Genomic DNA, 20,339 nt, shown 5'->3' on the forward strand with positions numbered 1-20,339 from the left:
ACTTTCACTCCGTTGAGTTTGAGATAGAAACAGTCGATGGGCTGAAGGCCTTCACTTGTCTTGACGTACTTGGGATCTCCCAGCATCCCTACGTACACGGTCACCTGGAAGTGGTTCTTCTTCTGGCACACAAAAGCATCGTCGGACAAGGAGAAGTTGAAGCCTTTGTCTGCATCAACTCGGTAGGTTGGCATCGGACTAAAGACATGGTGACATAGGAGGGAAGCGTGAAAAATAAAAGTTTGCATCGTAGAGACTGGACATTTTCATTAACAGTGGAAACCTATTAATGCATTTTCAGTCCTCAGAGAATCAAGCCATCCATTTATTATACTGCTTATCCTCTCTAAGGTGAGCCGGAGTTGATCTAAATTGCCTTTGGGTGAAAGGTGGAGTACACACTGGATTGGTTGCCAACCAATCACATGGACATTACAGAAAACCATTCACGCTGACATTTACACCTATGGACGATTTAGGAGCTTCGATTAACCAGAAATTTATGTTTTGGAATGTGGGGGAACATTTAAACTCAACACAGGAGGGCCTGAGCGGAGATTAAGACCACTACTTCATCTTTCCTATGATGCATTTTTTATTCAAAATTCAATTAATTGAATTCTAATTGACATCGCAATGTAATGAATGCAATTTTCAAAAAGCAAAGGCAGCAATTTGGGAAATTAGATTAGATTAAATTAGAAATTAATTAGAGCAATTAGATTCTTTTTCAAAATTGTTCAGTCCTATTCAAAATACAAACAACAAAAACAAACTGGTTTGGATTGCGTTGGACCTTAGAGGGTTCCAGAGATTCCTTAAAGCGGAAGTCAACCCAAACATATTTTTTTCAAGAATATGTTCCCAGCAGGCCCGCAATCACCTCTGACCTGTTCTCTAAATCTGAGCCGTGATTGGTCGTTGTGAGCAGTTGTGATGTCATTTTCAGTCGACGGAAGACAAAATGGCCGCCCCCAGGGATGGCTAAAAATGAGTGCATTTTGCTGCTTAACTTGTATTCCACAAACGCAAAATGAATCATAATGCCGTGCTTCAACTAGTGGGCCTGCTGGGAACATATTCTTGAAAAAAATATGTTTGTGTTGACTTCCGCTTTAAGTACATTCAACATCTTTTTCTTGTGCTGACGTCCACGACTGAAAGGTCGACTGGGATCATACTCATTACTCTCCGTTTCCAACATTGCAAAGCACTCGTGTTTCAGTGTACGTGTGCACTAATTTCTTCCTTCACTTTCCTCCTCCCGCCTCACGATGTCTTTCTTAATCGAAACCCTGCACTGGATCACTCCCCCGTGCGGCTCACCTCTGAGGAATTTATAGACCTCTGCGGTTCAGCGATGCCAATTCTGTGGTTGAATTATCTTTTCAAACAATTATAACTCCTTTTCATTTTTGGCTGTTAGTTCTTTCTCTGTTTCCCCCAAAATAAATATTTGCCAACATAAATTCCACCCACAGCTCTTTTCCGTTTGCATCATAAAGTGGCGTCCACTTGTTCTGCTGGTGAGGTTGCCACTTGATGCACTGATAGTTTGGATCCATGTATCCATTGTCCGCATCCTGCATCAAACCTGAAATGAAACCATAGGATATGATATCAGAAGGATGGCAACAACACATCAAACCACCAGAATGCCAAAACATTTCTTTTTCGTTAAAAAGCGAGAGTGGGTGAGGTGGAAGAGGTGAGGGAGAAAGAAAGATGCCTGCCTACCTGGTTCTTGTTTGATGATACCTGTGAGGATTTGGGAATTGAGAGTGCTGTTGGGCGAGTCAGAATGCTTCCTCTTTTTGGCCTGGTGAACAGGAATTCCACTGTTGAAACAAATGGAAACAAAAATGAATTCCAATCATTCCATCTGCACAGTATGTGAACAGTGAACCCTGCGAGACTGAAATGTTTTTAATGGCCTTAATAATTCATGAGTATACCACTAACTATGATTCCGAAGCAAATTAACCTCAAGTCCAGCTGACTCCCCACTAAATTAAAAGCAAGCAAGTCAAGTCATTACTTGGTTTAACTAATTCCTACAGTAAGTCAAGTCATACAATCCTGCTCATTCACAACACACACTGGAGCGATTAATAAAATATTTTTTCACTGATCATAACACAAAAGTGTGTTTGTGTGTGTGTGGGGGTGGGTGTGTGGGGGTATGTGTGTGTAAATGGGGGGGTTGTGAGTGCGTGAATGGGTGGATGAGAGGTCTTAACTTTGTGCAGTATGTAGGCTGTAGCTTTAAAACGTTCAGTCTATTTACTTTAATGTAAAAATGGCGGATGCTCTGATGTAGCTCAGAAACGAGACAAAACACTCAACGGTGTCATTATGTATATACATGTATACGCTCACAAAGTCACAAACACAGTTTTAAAATGGTATGGTTTCCAGTATTGTCTATCACTTGATTGCCTTTGCAAATAAATGCAGAACTGACATACTTAAAATTTGATTAGTTCTGTTGAGCAACTAAATTAACTAAGCTAGCTAACTTCTGCTAGTGATAGCTGAAGGTAGACGTCATAGATGCTTTGTCTCTCATGTGTGGGTTTGAAAATCTACCATGTTGCCATTGTTTTTTCTCTGATTTCATTAAAAAATAATCATTGAATCCAAATGTAAACATCTCTGGAGCTTCATCTGTGACACTTGCTTCATGAGGTGGCCACGGCACTCTCCTCATAGCAAACTGGTGGCCCGAGTTGCCAGGAAAAAAAACAGCAACTTTTCTTTCAAAATCAAACGGCACACTATGTTGAAAATTCAGATTTTCAAATGTAAAAACAAGGACTCCTCAAGTCATATAATTCAAGTCAAAGTCCAGTTAAATCTCATGAATGCCAGTCAAAGTCTATTTTTTTGTAGTTTTTCCTTGTCATCCTGGGGGTTAAGATCAGGAGATGTTACTAATATTTGTCAACTGTGGGCATGTGAATCCCTTTGAGACTTTTGTGATTAAGGGCTATATAAATAAACGTGGCTTGACTTGACCAAGTCGCAAGTCCTAAATTAGGTGACTCAAGTCAGGCTTGAATCAAGTCATGGGACTCCAGTTCCCTGCCTCTGTTATATTTCTATTTAGACAAGTCTTTGACACAACAATTCATGTCTTGGTGCCATCTTAGGGCGTTTTAGAAAGAGTCAAAAATAGCAAATAGTCAGATATGAAGATACAAAACATAAGATTTAAAAAAATGCAAATGGGTGAATTTGCAACAGGGACTTATTGTACTTCTTTGCATTATCATCATCAATAACATGATCATCAGTGTCATCATCACTTACTCCTGCCCCTGCGGATGCTGCAGTAGCTGGTGAAGCATCTGTGTCTGCTGCAGGTCTCCACCTGCACTCGTGGCTGGACCAATGGGATACTGTGATATTATTGGCTCTGGCTTCAGGTACATGTCCCGGTGGTGCATGCTGGGGTAGTGGCCGTGAGGCGGGAGGGGTGGCGTCGGAGTCATGTGACACATGTTTTCCGGTGTCATGGTCCTAATCATGTGCGGATCTGGAAGAGACAGTTGCAGTCATAAACAAGATAAGATCTTTTCTCCTCAAAATAACTTGTTTCACCAAAGATTTGTCCTACTTTCTAACAAGCAATGCCAACCTTTTATAGGGCAGTCATTGAAATGTCAGCCAACTTCCCGAATGATTTACTTCTGTTGTTTTAAAATTGCTATATGGATATTCCATCATTGTCAGTGCCATGGACTGGGAGAAATTACACTTTTTTCCATTTCCCAACTTAAAATTGTCTCAGTTTGTTGTACATCCAACTTTTTTTTTTTTACCAGTGTGCACACAATATTGTTCCTTCATTTTCCTGACATTTCTTGTCCCTATTCTGTGTATATCTGCTGTGCACATATGATGATGTGTGTATCGTGAATTTGTATTTGTAACACTACAGTCGTACCGACCAACAAATTCATAGTGTGTTGACTGATCAGCATACAATAGTTACTCACCATTCACCTGCTGAGGTGAGTACGGCTCTGAGCTTGAGTCTGGCGGAGATTCTGGAAGAGTTCTAAAATAAAACAAATGGTGAATGAATTGATAAATCAAAAAAAAAAATTCTATCTCCAAATGGAAATTTTATGTAACATTGTGGGTTCCTTTATTTAATTTCACTTTCAGGTGGTTATTGCCAGTTTTATATTGAGATGTTGAACCAATGGACAGTATTAGCAAAGTGTGCATCTGTTTTCACGCAAAAAAAGAGAATCTTTTACTTTTTTCAGAACAAATGTCTTCTTCTTGCCTCTATCCATCCATAGCAGGGGTGGGCAAAATATGAATGGTGGGTCACATTAGGCGTGTTATAATCTTGAATGTGGCTCACCGAATGTTTAAATGATGAAGAGTCCTGCCATATTTGTTGCATTGTTTTAATGGTTTCCTCCCCTTAAAACAGTTAATTAAAACAGCTTTTTCCATTGATTGAAATAATTGAATCAGTAGTCAAATGACTAAAACAAAAATGGCTGACATTGAAATTTTAATTCGCAAAAATAGCACTCCATAACATTGTACTTCATAAGAACACATAGTAATGACACAATTAATAGAATTAAAATAAAAAAGTTTTGGTCACGCAGCATCAGTTGAATGGCAATTTTGCTACTCTTTCTGGTATGCCTGCCTTGGCCATCTGGGTCAGTATAAGACAGACAGATTTGATCCCGCCCAGATCATCAGCATGGCACTAATAAAAGTCATTCTTCACAGTGGATAAAAAATATAACTGTGAGTAGTGTTATTTTACCTGCCTACGTGTGTTGCTGCACCATTTGTGTACAACCCATTGCTTCGAGGGTAATAGCGCCGCAACATAGTTGCTATTTAGTATTTAGCATTAGGCTACTGGACTGAACAGGCAAGTAGTCTATGTGGTTGTTTTAAACACACAAGGTGTAATTCTCTTTGTTTTATGTTTAGTTTGACAATAAACTTCAACAAGCAGTGGCAATTAAAAGCTTGAAACCTTCTTTTTGAAGATGTGTTCACCAACTGCTTACTATTAAAATAAACAATTTTGCATATTTTACTTTTTTTTTTTTTTAACTCATCTGCTGATGACCTAGCCCATCAGCACAAAAGTTAGCAAACCCTGATCTAAGGTGGACTTACCCTGAGGCGTAGTGGCCTCTGTGCTCGGGTTTGACGTGTGGTTGCTGGTGCTGCTGGTGTTGTTGGTGTTGCTGATGTTGACCCAGACAGGGATAGCTGTGCCGCAGACTCAGGGAAGGACCCGGAGGATATGCGTTCGGACAGTTCGGGGGTCCGGGTGGAGGGGCTCCCTGGCGGAGAGGAATCGGAGGGCTCACCCCGCACACCAATCCCCCAGAAGAGGACACTCCCGCCTGCGGAGATGAGTAATTTGGTCCCGGGGTGCTGTGGACCTCTGAGAAACAGCTGGGAGACCGAAGAGGAAAAAGGGGGGATTAGCCTTATCACAGAAAACAAATTCCTTTGTAACGACATGAACTGCATGGGCAGTGTGTGTTGTTTTGACGTTGCTGGGTTGGCGTGTAGTCCCTACTGACATGTCAGTGTTATCGTCCTCCTTGCTGATGTACTCTTCCAGGATACTGGTGTCGATGTTGGCTGTATCCAGAGTACTGGTAATATCATGGCCTAGGGTAAAAGGGGAGGGGGTCAGAGAGTGGAGATAGAGAGCATCTGCGAATTAACAACAGGAATCTTTCAGCAACTCTTCAGACTGCCACATGGGACTGTAGTTGCAAGACAATCTCACTGTATTCCGTAATGACCAGTTTGTATCCTTTTCCTCCTTATTGCAACTAACTTGATTAGATGGCAATTTCCTTGTACTTTATTTCAAAAGGATTACACACGTAAAATAAAGGCTATGATTTACTTACCAGGAATGGTTGCTTACTTTCTGTCTAAATATGCTAGTAGTTAACATTGCTTCATACATAAACTGGGAACCTGCCCTCCTCAATTAATCAATTGTTGCTACAAGACTTCATTCTTGTCTCTGATTTATATGTACAGTAAACCCTTCTCCATAGCGGGTTCTGGGTTCAGTTTTTTTGTACAGTATCTATAACTCCATTTTGTCCTGCCTCACGTTTATTTTGGGTGTAATTCCACTGTCGGTCAGTAGATGGCAGCAAACTGTTATGTTTGACACGGTGTAAGTTTGAAAGAAGAAGAGTGAAAAAAGAGTTTCTTATCCATTGCTCTTGCTCTTTCTCAATTAAATGTATGTCTTTAAATGTGTTTGTATTATTTTGAAAGTATTCAAAGAGGCCTTCAAAAAATCAAGTGCCAAAAATGCTATAAAAACTTCCCTTGATTCAATTAGTGTATTTCTACATCTGGGATTTAATTTATTGCGTTGGTGGTCAGCAACGCAACCCCCTCAATGGAGGGTGGTTAATTGTACTGGTTTTTCACACATATTGAAATACTTCAATACATTTCACATTGTACATCTTTGTGTAATCACAACCAGGGTGCCGGCAACCCTATTTTCCCATGAGAGTGAAATGAGTGCCTTGGCTCAATTGGGAAACAATCATTCCGTAAAACTTGAATGCAGGTTCTTTCTTTTTCACCCTTTGTGAGCCCAAGCCTCTCAAATCCTTAACACATGACCTCACTAATAGCCTGATTCACTAAGTTTGCACATGCAAAAAAGCGCGCAAACTTGCTTGTTCACACAAACAGATGTGGAAGCTGATCTGCAACCAGGATTGCGCTTGCACTCGCTTCATTTTGCTTGTTCTGTGAGTAGTATGTGCAAATCGATAATTTGGCACAAGCAATGTGATTCATCAAAACTTGGACAAATTTTAGCGACTGATGATTTTATATTTTCTAAATAGCGCATCTGAAAGGCAGGTGCAAACCGGCAAGGAAAGCAATACCAGCATAGCGCAAGCTAAATGAGAGGCATCTTCAGAGACATACTGGGACCAAAATTCCATCCGGGAATATTAATCGATGGCGGCCGTCATGCGGCGAAGTGCCGTTGGTAATGGGGTGTGACCGTCATGCGCTGAAACGTAATTGTCGACGGAGTGGGGGACGTGGTGGCCCGTGGCCGTGATGTCCTTCACCGGCCTGGAAATACACCTATCCACTATTAATTTCCTTACATCGGTGTCATCGGTTTTTGATTTAGAATTTAGTGCTGGCTTCTCCCAGAGCAGTTTTTGTGCATGCTCTCTCAAGTTTTAAATGCAATGTTACACTGGATGGACACTCGTGCCGGGTTAAATAAAACAAAACATGGCTTTCTTGCAGTTGCTGACCTCCCCAAAATTATCGAAGTGATTGATGTCATCTCAGTAACTAAACATGAGGTTTTTCTGACTTCCACTAACACTTCCAGTTCCATCCCTTCAAATGTAATTTTTCACTTGTGGTGTTCCCAAATGTACCATGGTGAAAACAACCAGTGTTAACTAAAGCACATGCAATTTGTTAGAGCAAGTGAAAATACAATTTAGCTCCTGCCACTTAAATATATATAAAATATATATTTTATCCTTTTCAGTTACAAAGAACCAAGAAAATGTTTCCAAAGCTCAAACCACCACATCAAGTATTCAGGGGACAAACCAGACCACATGTCCTCAACCAGATCAGGGTCCCTCTGAATTTTATTGTGTTAAATCAATCTTCACATTGCAATGTCAGGTCCTCTACAACCTTCACTATGTTTACACTCTCTTCACTGGATCGAAGCAGATGGTAAATGTCTCCTAATGCGTGCCAGTGCAGTGGGAGAAAAGCAGGATGGTTCCCCTGAAATAAGATCCAGATGTGCACCCCACCCACAACAGCCGTAAATCTAAACTGGCAGGCCTGATAACGAAATGCTACAGGGAGAGGGGAGGCTGGGTGGGTGGAGGGTGAGGAGAACGGGGGCAAGGAGGACAAACTATAAATTGGACATCCCAGGATGGAATGAAAGAAAGATGGTATGACGTTATACCACCTTTTTTTGTCTAAGTGATGTCAAAGACCTCCAGTCCAGAGTTCAAGCACGAGATCAACAAGTGATTGAAAAATGTCTCCAGAGGTTTCTATTAGGTTACGACACACTCATCAAGTTGTTAAACATGAGAAAATGATGGCGCAATTGGAAAGTTGAAATGATACAAGATGATAAACCGTTGCTTGATTTGGATTGTGCTTCATTAGAGAAGCTTTACCTTCACATTTATCAGTTAATTAATTTACTGCAATTCCATAGAAGCATTTTTGCTTAACCCTTCCCCCAATGCCACAAACAGAACTTTTGAAGCAAATCATCATTTAACCTCTCCTCTAATTGATTTTTGCACACCAAACAGGACTATCTTATGTTTTGTAAGTTATAGAACTAAACTCTACTTAGCTAATGAAAAGCACAGTTGTGTAATTTTTTTTTTTTTTGGCTGAGGTCAGAGGAAGGCAGCTCATTCACTCGCACCATATACTACACCACAATACACTACACTGCACAGCACTCAAAAACAAAAAGCATAAATTAAAGCAGAATTTCGAGGACTTTTGACTTTTACGTATAAAGTGAATTCTTACATTTTTTTGTAAATACATTATATACGTTTGAGTATAATTGTTGAAACCCATGCCAAACAGAGAACTATGTGCTAGACGTAGCATCAATTTTAAAGAGACCTAAATCACCGTACTGTTTGTGGTTATTATTATTTTTTTTTCCCCTAGTTGAGAAGTGGTTACGGTTATGGTTTTTCAGTGTTTCCATTTGTTGCCCATCCCTGTGCTAGATGGCAGAAGGTACAAACAACTAACCTGCATATCCTTCTGTTGTTATTCATAAAACAGAATAAATCATGGCCCACTTCCAGTGAGACAGCTGTAATCCTCATTTTTGAGTAAACACGATCATCATTATTTCAGTATGTTCTGTTTTGTTACTTTTTTATTTGGTGTTGTGCCATTATTTTTCAAATGTCAAACGTGCTTAATGTTGAGAAACACTGATTTACTTTGAATGTATTTCGACTAATAAGCAGTAATTTTCAGTCTTATACACACAAATGGAACAGCTTCCATCTCCATCACTCAATCAGTGGAGTTTCAAAGATGTGATGGTGAGTACAAGTTTACTCGTATTCAGTCCAGCTGTGTCCAAGAAGAAACAGTGAAATCATTGTCAGACTCACTTCAATACAGACTGGTCTTTTCAGAGATTGGTAGTGTGTTTGCGTGTATGCGTGTCTGTGAGTGTGTGTGTAATTGTGCCTATGGATGAGTGTGAGCGTGTTATGGTCGTTTTTAAAAGCCAGGCTGTCAGCCGAACATTAAACTGAAATGCACACAAACAAAAAGAAATGTGTGTGGGATTAAATCGTAGTCACATATTCAATTTCCCTTCCTTTTTCGTACAATATACTCTTGAAGCTCTAAAAGAGAATGTCCCTGAGATCGTACACGTTATATTTTTACCAAATCCCTGTCTTTGGCTTTTGTGAAACGTTTTGCAGATGAAGGAACAGCCTCAACAAATTATGTTAAGAAAAGAAGAAATTTAGACAAGAAGTGCATTCTGAGCAAATTACTGTTTGAAGATTATTCAAAGCCTGAAAGTTTGTTTATCTGTGACAGACCCCACACATAAAGATTTTTTTTTTTAAATCAGGCATTTCACAGTTTTAGTCATATTGTGTGTGATGAATCTATCTCAACACGGCGATCCACACACATTACGATTCTGTCCCATCATCGGTGTTCAAACAAAGTCCTGAAAGGCAGAAAAATGAATGAGAACAGATACTTCTGGTTATGCGCCGATGTTACTCGAGTGTTTCCAAAGAGGAGCGGAGAAGGAAGCAACTTCTTGGCATCTGGGGAAGTCCTCAGAGGCCCCAAGTCTTTCTTGCTTGCCTCTCTTGTGGTATCTTCAGCTGTTAGGCAGTAAGGCGGAGGCGGCGTCCCTTTGGGGCTTCTTTCGTTGCGTCCAATACAGAGGTAACGGAATGGCCTCGGGCTGGCCCAGGCTCTGTTCTCATACAGAAGTCCCTGCCTCAGCCAGTGGAGTGACCGGCATTGGTCTCTATGAGGAGTTATGAGGAATTTCCGCTGGTGTGTCTTACCTCCTGGACAACGGTTGTGTATGCGGATGCTTGCGCTTCGGCTTGGGGTGGCACCCAGCAGCGCCAAGCAGTGAGGAGGATTTGGCCCTGCTATTGTTGGGGCAACACATAAATGTCCTGGAATAAGCGGTCACATACCTGCCCTACGCCACTTCCTCCCACGCCACGCGCAGTACTTGCACGCGCTAATGCTATTTCTGTGGTTTACTACATAAACCACATGGGGAGTGGTGAGGCTGTGGCTGTTGTCTCAGCGCCTTCTCACTGGGGCGTCCATCCACTTGCGAGCCTGCGGGCTGCTTATTCTCCTGGGCTGTGGAATCAGATTGTCCCTGATGGGTGAGTGGAAGCTGAATCCAGAAGTGGTTTCCACCTTCGGTGGGGCATGAGTGGACCTCTTTGCTTTGCAGGAGGGGTACCATTGCCCTCTCTGGTTCTTTCTGTCAGAAAGCCAGGACACGCTGCGGCGCGACTGGCCCTATCTTATGCTGTATGCATTTTCACAGTTTCCTCAAGTAAGACTTCATTTGGAAAATTCTTCTTGGAACCCACTTTGAGACAAAAAAAAAATACATTGTGTTCGACATTTTTCTTTATATTTACCCCCCGTTTCCCTATTGGTCAGTTAGGGACAAATTCATTCTTTACACACCTCAGAGAGAAGGGCAATCTTATAGGACAATATTATAAATCATGAGAATAATCTGTGTTTGACATTCTTGGCTGGGAAGGTGCAAAATTAGGACACAAACTGCCCAATTGTCTTTATGAAGGCATGTCCAGCTCCGGTCGTCAGGGGCCACTGTCTTGCTTGTTTTCCATCTTTCCCTGCTACAAACACCTGATTCAAACGATCAATTTATCAGCAAGCTGTGAAGAAGCGTGATAATGATCCTGAACTTTTGAATCAGGTGTGCTGCAGCAGGGAGAGATGGAAAAAAGGCAGGGCAGTGGCCCTTGAGGACCCCTCAGGGCCACATAAAGAAAACTGGAAGAAAGAAAGGGGACACTTCAACATGTGTTTATAAAACGTGAAAGAAAACAATGCAATATGACAGAATTCAACATGTTCAAAGCATTTGAACACATTTAAAAAAAAAAAAAAACAGCCATAATCTCAATTTGGCGTAACAATGACCAAGAAAAAACTTATTTGTTGGATTAAAAATAATTAGAAAGTTGTGTGATGGCTATCAAATGTTTTAGTTTGACAAATAAAAATGGTTACATATTCATCTATCCATTTCCTGAACCGCTTATCCTTGGACATTTAAAGATATTTACAATGGTAAACGAAATAATACCGTGAAAAATGTAATAATGTTTTTTTGTTTTTTTCAATTTTACACAAAATATTTTGAAATAAAACATGCCGCATCTTGTATCATTCAACTCATGTTACCCTTACTCCCTCTATTTTTTTTTATTTTTATTTTTTTAATGTGTGCTATCTTTAAACATTTTAACTTCTTCTGGTAACCTTTTCATGTAGGTCAAGCTTAATTTCATTCGCAGAATAAGAGGCGTGACAACGGAAAAGAGAGCAGCTGGCCACAAATGTGCCCTGGGCCATAGTTTTGACAGTCCTGCCTTAAAGTGGAAGTCAACCCATATTTTGGAAAAAAAATATGTTCTATGCAGGGCCCACTAGTCTAAACAGGGCTTTCTGATTAATATTGCATTTGTGGAATATGAGAAATCCACCTGTTTTTAGATAGCTCAGGAAGCGGCCATTTTGTCACGCCTGTCGACTGAAGATGACAGCTTCAGAAAACAGGTGAGCCGTGATTGGTTGTTATCTAAGCCCTGAGCAACTTTGATTTCATCTTCAGTCAACAGAAGTGACAAAATGGCCACCCCCTGAAGAGTGGGTGCATTTTGCTGCTTAACTTCTATTCCACAAATGCAGTATTAATCAGAATGCCGTATTTCAACTAGTGGGCCTGCATAGAACATATTCTGGAAAAAAAATATGTTTGGGTTGACTTGCACTTTAAAGGTTCCACTGCATTCTGTAATTGTGTTCTTCCAGCACAGGCAAAATTGCTAAGTTTGAATGCATGTATGGGGATTTTATTCATTTACAAAGTCTATTTCTATTCGACACACACACCCACACACACATGCACCCACACACACATTCTACTCCTATGGAGACTAAATCACTCACTGAAAGCTTTTAGAACAGCAATAAAAAGACTTTCTGGATCATGTCATTTAACAGATTGCTACTTTGTCTGAATGAGACACCCATTAGACCATTTCCGTCCCCCACGGAAGAATATTCACTTGTCGAAGATAACTATTTAGACCTTTTTCAGGGACAAGTCATGTATATAGCAGGTATGCTACTGTGAAAGTCAACTCTCACGTCAAGGCCACTGTCCCAATGAAAAAAAATGTGTTGTTTTTTTTCCTGAGAGTGTACAGTAGTTCTAAGAATAAAGGTTTGTTCAATGATAGCAAAGTGGTTACGATAAATAATAAACACAGACCAAAACTCTGAATGCAGAAGAACACAAACAATGGACCAGCACTTACATATAGACAAAAAAAGGTGAGAAGAAAGAAAACTGAGCTATACTACAAAGGGTTTCTGCTACACAGCCTAAAGATTCTATCGACTTTATACACATGATGGAGAAGAGGATTCTCCTAAATGAGTGAAGTGCACTAAATCAATCAGAGTACCTGCACGTAGCCAAAGCATGTTGATGTCCTTGAGATGAAAACCCCTTAAAGAAAGACGAGAAGAACAATTCCACTCTAATTTTCACATGTTTCACTAATGGCACTGGACGACTTTCTCCTGCAGACCCGATAGCCACAGATCAGTTCAACAAGTGTGTATGTGTGAGGCTGCGCGTGCATGTCTATGTGCAAAACATATTGTTGTGTGTGTGAGTGCGTGTGAATGGCTTGGGGGTGTTATAATGAGGATTATTCCCCAGTCATGAGAAAGGGCTGTACCAGGCTACCACACACAGTCCTCGTCGCTCACAAGCACTGGTCGCACTGGTGGACCTGGCTCAGGAGATTAGAGGAGTGACAGGGCTGGGAGCGCGACACGCAGCTAGCTTTAAAAGAAAGAAAGGGGGAAAAAAAAAAAAAAAGAAATGAGACGTCGAGGAGTAGAGCGAATGGCTGGAGAAAGACAAAGGAGAGAAAAATGAGGTGACCCTAATAGAAAGACGCTTGGTTAAATTAGGGTAAAAAGATCACAAAGGGGATACCCGTTTTCACATTGATAAATTTCTGAAAATTCACAAACAGATGCTTTATTTTAATTCAAATTCCTTCACTATAAACATTTTTTTTCCTCTTGACCTCAGCAAAGGAGGTTATGTTTTCATCACTGTTAGTTAACAGGATTACACAAGAACGAGTAAACAAATGAGGCAGGGGTCAGGGAACAAACATGAAACCTTTGGGATAAAACTGTAGCTCCAGGAACTGTTTTCCATTTTTACTAACATCAGATAAGGCATGTGATTATATTTCCCCAAAGTTTTCTGTAAATAATGTATTCATCTTAAGAAATGTTAGATATGTGTAGGAGGTACATTTCTTGTGTTACAAAAAAGATCCTATTACATTTTGGTTACGATCCAAAACTTTTCACTCTTACAATCCTTTTGCATTGGGGTTAAGTGGGGCGCAACAAAACAGATCCATCAGATGGACTAAAAGGGAACATAATTTTTCAATCGACAAGTCATGTCTTTTTTCAATCAAAGTCATGTCATGTCAAGACATGTTTAGGAGCTCTAAGCTTGACTTATATACTTCCAATCCAATACCAAATGATTTATAGCGCACAATACACAGGATATGAAATGAAGTAACATTACATAAGATAAAAACAATGAAACAGAAAAATCAAAGGTGTGATTGTGTTTATGAATGATTAAAAGTCTGGGGACTCATTTCCACACACACACACACACACACACACACACACACACACACACACGCATACATACTGGTTGAGGATGACTGTTGGCACTGATGATGAAGGTGAGGCATGACAATGAAAAGTCATACGTGAGCACCTCACGCCTGGCTGCTCTCAAACAATACATTCCTCTCAAAGTAAATCACCTTCGGAGCTGTAAATCACAGAAGGCTGGCGCCTGTATATGGCTTTCAAGCATCATTTCCAAAACGGCCTTCTGGAACTATGATTCACTAGCTTGTTGGGAGTACAACGGGACTTAATAGGAATTCTGATATAGAGACATGAGTAATGAACTGTATTTTCTTTTCCATGGGGATAAAGAGCAAGCCTGTGATATACACACCACTCTAGATGTCAGTGCTGATCATACACTTAGTCCATCAGTTGGCCTCAACTGAAACGCTTTCTGCACCGCAAAAAAAGTTGTTGAGAGAATGTTTTTCCAGCGGCCAAGCATTTCATTCAATCGTTGGCACATTCATGTTTCTGGGTGGGGGATGAATGGATGGATGTGGACATGATGGAAGTACAGCATGCTGATTGTGCTCACTCCATGTTGTCTAACATATACGTCAACATACTGCATGTGATGTTTTCCATGATTTGTTAACCTGTATCCACTTTTTTTATCCAGTGTTTTTCTTTTTTTAACATCAAATATTTGCTTTGGCTCAATAAAAGCAAACACTGACTGCATCATGCCATAGAAAAGAACCACTTGACACAAAGAGTGAAGACACCGGATGGCGCTGTTCACAGGTGTAGCACCCCTGAGTAGTCTGGGTGTTCTTAAGTGCTCTGTGAGCAGACTAGCATCTGTCCAACAACCAGCCATTTCTTTTCACTTGAAGTCCCAAAACTTGGTCCTTAATGGGAAGTCAATCTAAACATAGTTTTTTCAAGAATATGTTCTGTGCAAGCCCACTAGTTGAAACAAGGCACTGTGATAAATATTGCGTTTGTGGAATAAGAGTGAATCCACCTGTTTTCAGCCATCTCTGGGAGCAGCCGTTTTGTCACTTCTGTCGATTGAAAATGACATCTCCGTTGCGCATGGCTCAGGTAACGACCAATCACGGATGACCTGTTTTCTGAAGCTGAGCTGTGATTGGTTGTTACCTGAGCCCTGAGGAGTTGTGATGTCATTTTCAGTCAACAGAAGTGACAAAATGGCCGCCCCCTGAGATGGCTAAAAAGGTGTGGATTTTGCTGCTTAACTCATTCCACAAACGCAATATTCATATCCAACTCCAATAGTTGAAATTCCAATCTCGAATGTCTTCAGCCTCAGCAAATAGTGCAAAGTATCTAATAAAATAAAAAAATAAAAAAAACTGTTTTCATTGTATAAATGTCATGAAGATATTCCATCTGCATACCTTGTACATTATGACTCAGGCTTGCACACATCCAGTTGGAATTTGGTACAATTTCCCATTTTACTATTGACAGAACCCTTTCAAAAGTGTGTCAAAATGCATCAAACAATGGATCATATGAATTAGTTGTCTGCCCCTGTGATTGGCTGGCGACCAGCAACTGCTACTATTGCAACTGGACTGTACTCGAGTGACAAACTGCTTTAATCTAGTTGTGCTTCACATGCTATTTACATTATATGGTATGTTTCTGCTCAGAGCACTGTGTATTACTGCTAGAAAGGTCCTTGACAGCTTACACAAAACCCAAATGCTGTTGTTATATTTCAATCAATAGTTCAGACTTAGAAGGGGTGGTTACTTGAGATGAATCAACACAGCAGCAATAAATGTCACTCAACTTTGCATGTGCATATGTGTGTGAGCAACTGTTTATTGTCTAAGTGAGTCAGAGATGAGAAGGTCAAGTTATGGTGGTGGTGATGGTGGGGTGGGGAAGGGCAGTGGAGATTTGGTTGGCTTTCTCCCAACGGGCGATTCTCTCAGCAGTGTGAGTCTGCTCTGTCTCACCTCCTCACCCTGTCTGCTCACTGTTACTCTAATGGAGTCTGCTGAGGAGAAACACACCAGTCTCACCTCATTGTGTTTTAACAACCACCAGGGCTATGCCAGGAATGCAAGCTGTGCATTAGTGTGATGTATACATATTTCGGTAATCCTATTAAAACACATCTTACAAGTGAGATCCATCACTGTGATGGCTGAGTGTGTTCTAATAATGGCAACAAAAACAAGAACTGTAAAATCATCTAAAATCTAAGTCAAATGCCAACTTTTGCAACTAATTTTTTTACGTAGCAGCAGGAGCAGCAGCATCTTTTACTCTACATGGTTAAATGTAATGGGCCATTAATAGTTTAGTTGTTCAGACGGCTCACTTTCATTGGGAATCAATTCCCAATCTTAACAAATCACCCTGTGATGCAATCAGTCAAAACTTATAGGTGGGAGGAGAGCAGGCCGAGATGAACTACCATATTTTCCGGACTATAAACCGTGACCTTTTTTCTAGGTTTTGAGCCATGCGGTTTATAGTCCGGTGCGGCTATTCTGTGGATTTTTCTTCCACCGCTCGGGGTGCTCTAACTGGAATTACAGTACAATTCAATACAATACATTTGCCCAGCCATTAACTGGATGTGACTGCAGGTGGAGGAGTTCAACAGGCGAGGGTACTATGCACTAGATTATTGCATTAGTTGCTGTAATTCTTTGATTTTATGTTTTCCGAGAGGTCCCTGAAGTGCACATGATGCACATGTGATTGGCTGATGTTACGTATGTTCTGTTATTTCGATGTGAAATTCTATTGTTGATTTAGTAGAGTTGGCACCACGTCGTCTGTCAGATTGGCTGACTTTATTAACATAAAACAAGACAGGTGCATATGTAGAATGTAGTAGAACAATAGATGTTGGAGTCTGGTGGACATTAGCTCAGCCGACAAACTGGAGCGGCAGCCGGCAGTGACTGTACTAAGTACTGTTTATTTTCTCTTGGTTCTGTTCCGTTTTAATCAGCAATGTTGCTGCAGTGTTAAAAGGCACTGTTAGGAAAGAATCTGCTCAGGTTCACACATGTACATTTACAGTTCATAATCGTTCTGTAAATGCAGTAAATATAAACGTTTTCAACATAGATAGGTGCGGCTTATATAACGGTGCGACTTATAGCCTGGAAAATGCGGTAATCGCTATATAGTTAATATACAGTAGTACAAGTTGTCCCAATAGTCACTGTACACTTGTTTTTTTAAATTTTTTACATTTTTAATTCCATCTGTCAAATGCTGTTGACCTCACATCTGTCCCGATAATTCCTGAAATGAAATCGGAAAAAATAAAAAAGTGTGTAGTGACTTTTGGGACAGGCTATTGTTTAATCTTTGTGGCAACTTGAATTTCAACAATTTGGAAACATTTCCATGATTGTTGGTGATGATTGACGATGTGACAGGTTTCATGTGGATGGTGTGAGAGTTCTTTTGCCCTGTTACCAGTTGTATTTTGCCAGGTCTGCTTTGCACTTGGACACATACAATCGTGGTGGAAGGCAGTCTCCAAATGCTCACATCACATATGTGATCTCCTGAGCCAGCTTTACATCATTCCCCCATGGAGGTCTGCTTGCCGTTGCTCATGAACGTACTTGACCTGCCGCAGGACTCAAGCAAATAAGGTTCTTCTTTCACTATGTCCAGGACTACCAGTGTGCACCATTTAAAGGGCATGTGAGGAACTGCTTCGAATGCCAACAAATTAAGTGGTCTGCGTCCATGCCCACAACAGCGCAAAATGCCTTTTTTTTAAATGCGCCACACTGCACTGGCTTGCATGGGTCTGCGAAAATACCAAAACTTGGTCTAGCCCTCCCTTTTGTTGATTTACACCACGCCTCGTGCCAGACTTGCACTGGGCATGAAAATAGAGCCCTTAATGTTGTTTCCCAATAGGTAAAGGTAGATAAAAACTAAATGTGTAAACTGTAACTACTTTACACATAAAGGTAAGATAGACTGCACTGCAACCCAAGATACACCACAAAACCCTTGTAGCTGTGAGCTTCATAGGGATAACACTAAGCAACTTCGTTAGAAGCTATGACATCATTGTCATAGCATTACTTTTCTGACTGTTTATCGTTCGAGAATCACATTATTTCATTTTATGATTATGTCACTTCAATATTTGATTCTCAGCATTTACACAATTGAATTCCCTGAGTAAGATATCAAGGGCTTGCAAGCTCACCGTCTTTATCTTAAAAATCATTATCAGTCCCTCAAAGGCAACATCTGACACAGGCTCAAAGCTTCAAAAACAAGCACCTATTTACTTTTCATGGCCAAGCTGACATTTTAGTGCAAGTGAGTGTGGCTCACATAAAGCCAGAGAGAGAACATCTCTTTTACTCCCAAAGCAAGAATGTAAACATACTAAATTCCTGTCAAAATGGCACGGAATCTCTGACAGTCCAGGGTGGCTGTGGATATAAGTTAGCACTGTGTGTATGCAATAACAAAATGTTAAGTATTTGCACAGATAATTGATTATCCATAAAACCACAGAGTGTCTTTATATGCACTTGACTTCTGCAAGACACTTGACATTGATGATGTCAAATTAGTGAGATGGGAATGCAGAGACATGTTCAACATGGCAGTGTTGTGAATAAGTCAAACAGACGTGAGTAAATGTCAATATCTTGCCTGTGATGTATGTAATTTATTATGAGAGTGTGTCAAAGTCAATTTTGGGATGAATTAAAATTAATGCAGTGCTGCCATGTTTAAAAAAAAGAAGCAAACTAAGCATCTACAAACACCACTTTTTTAATTAACAACCCAATTTTTGAATACAAAATACTATCTGCTATTGTGAACAACATTGTGCATGCAGTTCTTCAACCCTAACTACACGAAATGACATTGCCCATGTCTCAAACTCTTTCGTGTTTTTTAAAACACACCATTTATCTTCTCATTTTGAATTCCTACAACCTCCTACCCCCCCCCCTACAGTTAAACTTGATCTGCTACCCATCACTAGCACTTTTGCTGCTGCACCTTTTAACCCTCCAGCTTGCTTGCATTTTTGAGTTTAAAAAGATGGATAACTGACATGTTCACATTAAAGTGAATGACTGTCGCAGTGAAAAGTGAGTCATAACAAACTGATTATGTTTTATATAGAAGTTGGACACACGTGTTGAACTGGAAGGTATACCTCGAACAACGCAAACTTCTCAAGTGTGCGACAACTTAACTTACCTTCAAAAAATCTCTGTAAAGCTTCAGTTTCATCTACCACGTCCATTCTTGCGGGTCCCACATAAAAAAATCCATCAAAAGCCCCCTCTGCTCCGAACGACAGATATTCGGACGGGGGAAACTTTCACAGATGCATCGGAATACACAAAGTCTGTTACTTATCCAATTTTGCACGCGAAGAGCGTCTTTTCTCCCGTTCAGTTGCTCGTGACGAAACGGAGCCAAAGACGCTACTTTCTCCCAAAAAATCCACAGGTGCTGTGGATAATCATTTTGAAGCGCACCTTCCCTTCAGCTCCCACACGCCATCGCAACCATTTCACGATGTGAAAAATAGCGGTGGGCAGTTCATCAAATCGTTCAAATGGTGTCCGTAATAGCTGCGTAAAAGTCATCCAAAGCGAGGGCAGTTGGTCTCCCTCCTCTCGGACTCTTGGACAGGATGTGTGCAGGGACAGGAAAGGGGTTGGAGGAGAGGAGATGAGGCAGGTGAGGGATGGGCTGCAAATGGGCAGAATCGAAGCACCAGACTTAACAAACAAACAAACAAACAAACAAACAAATAAATAAATACATAAATAAATATGTTTTCCCCATTGGTTTGGCTAATATCTTGAAACAGAAATGATATTCTTAAAACTAAAAGGTCATTTAGCCAAACAGTCTTACAGTTTTGCCCAACAATACAAGCTCATCAGCAAAAGCTCATCTCTCTCCGAAAACTGTTCACACACACGCTTCAAATATATCCAGAGGAATTGCAAAGATTCTTCTCAATTTGTCAAAATGATTTGTCTTATTTGCATTCCCTTAGTGCCAGAGGTGGGAGCAAGTCATATATGTGCAAGTCACAAGTCTCGAGTTGTAACCATCAAGTCTCAAGCAAGTCCCAAGTCACTGTGGAAAAAACCCAAAAAAAGAAGTCAGTAAGTCAAGTCAAGTCATTACTTGGTTCAAGCTAGTCATAAGTCAATTTATAAAATCTTGCTCAGTAAAACATGTTGGAGTTTTATAAGATATGTTTTCACTGATCCTAC

The 20,339-nt window shown here is 40.5% G+C and overlaps 1 protein-coding gene across 6 annotated transcripts in view; it reads right to left on the reverse strand.

The window, feature by feature from the left end:
• The window catches only part of myrf (myelin regulatory factor), a 31,446-nt gene extending 11,623 nt beyond the window's left edge, over positions 1–19,823 (reverse strand). For 2 of the 6 annotated variants that reach the window (XM_086029253.1, XM_086029256.1), the window contains exons 1-8: positions 19,303–19,822; positions 5,583–5,673; positions 5,167–5,451; positions 4,002–4,063; positions 3,313–3,538; positions 1,738–1,838; positions 1,480–1,594; positions 2–198 (exon numbers count right to left, since the gene is read on the reverse strand). In XM_086029253.1, coding sequence (XP_085885379.1) covers positions 2–198; positions 1,480–1,594; positions 1,738–1,838; positions 3,313–3,538; positions 4,002–4,063; positions 5,167–5,451; positions 5,583–5,673; positions 19,303–19,348 — 1,123 coding nt within the window. In that variant the 5' untranslated portion in view covers positions 19,349–19,822. Of the gene's footprint in view, position 1; positions 199–1,479; positions 1,595–1,737; positions 1,839–3,312; positions 3,539–4,001; positions 4,064–5,166; positions 5,452–5,582; positions 5,674–12,827; positions 12,991–19,302 lie in introns of those variants that run through there. The other 4 variants (XM_086029251.1, XM_086029252.1, XM_086029254.1 and 1 more) reach the window with 4 other exon arrangements.
• Between the last annotated feature and the right edge of the window lie 516 nt (positions 19,824–20,339).

This window comes from Filicampus tigris, chromosome 4 (genome assembly GCF_054856515.1).
Source record: "Filicampus tigris isolate MCC_2025a chromosome 4, RoL_Ftig_1.0, whole genome shotgun sequence".
NCBI lineage: Eukaryota > Metazoa > Chordata > Actinopteri > Syngnathiformes > Syngnathidae > Filicampus > Filicampus tigris.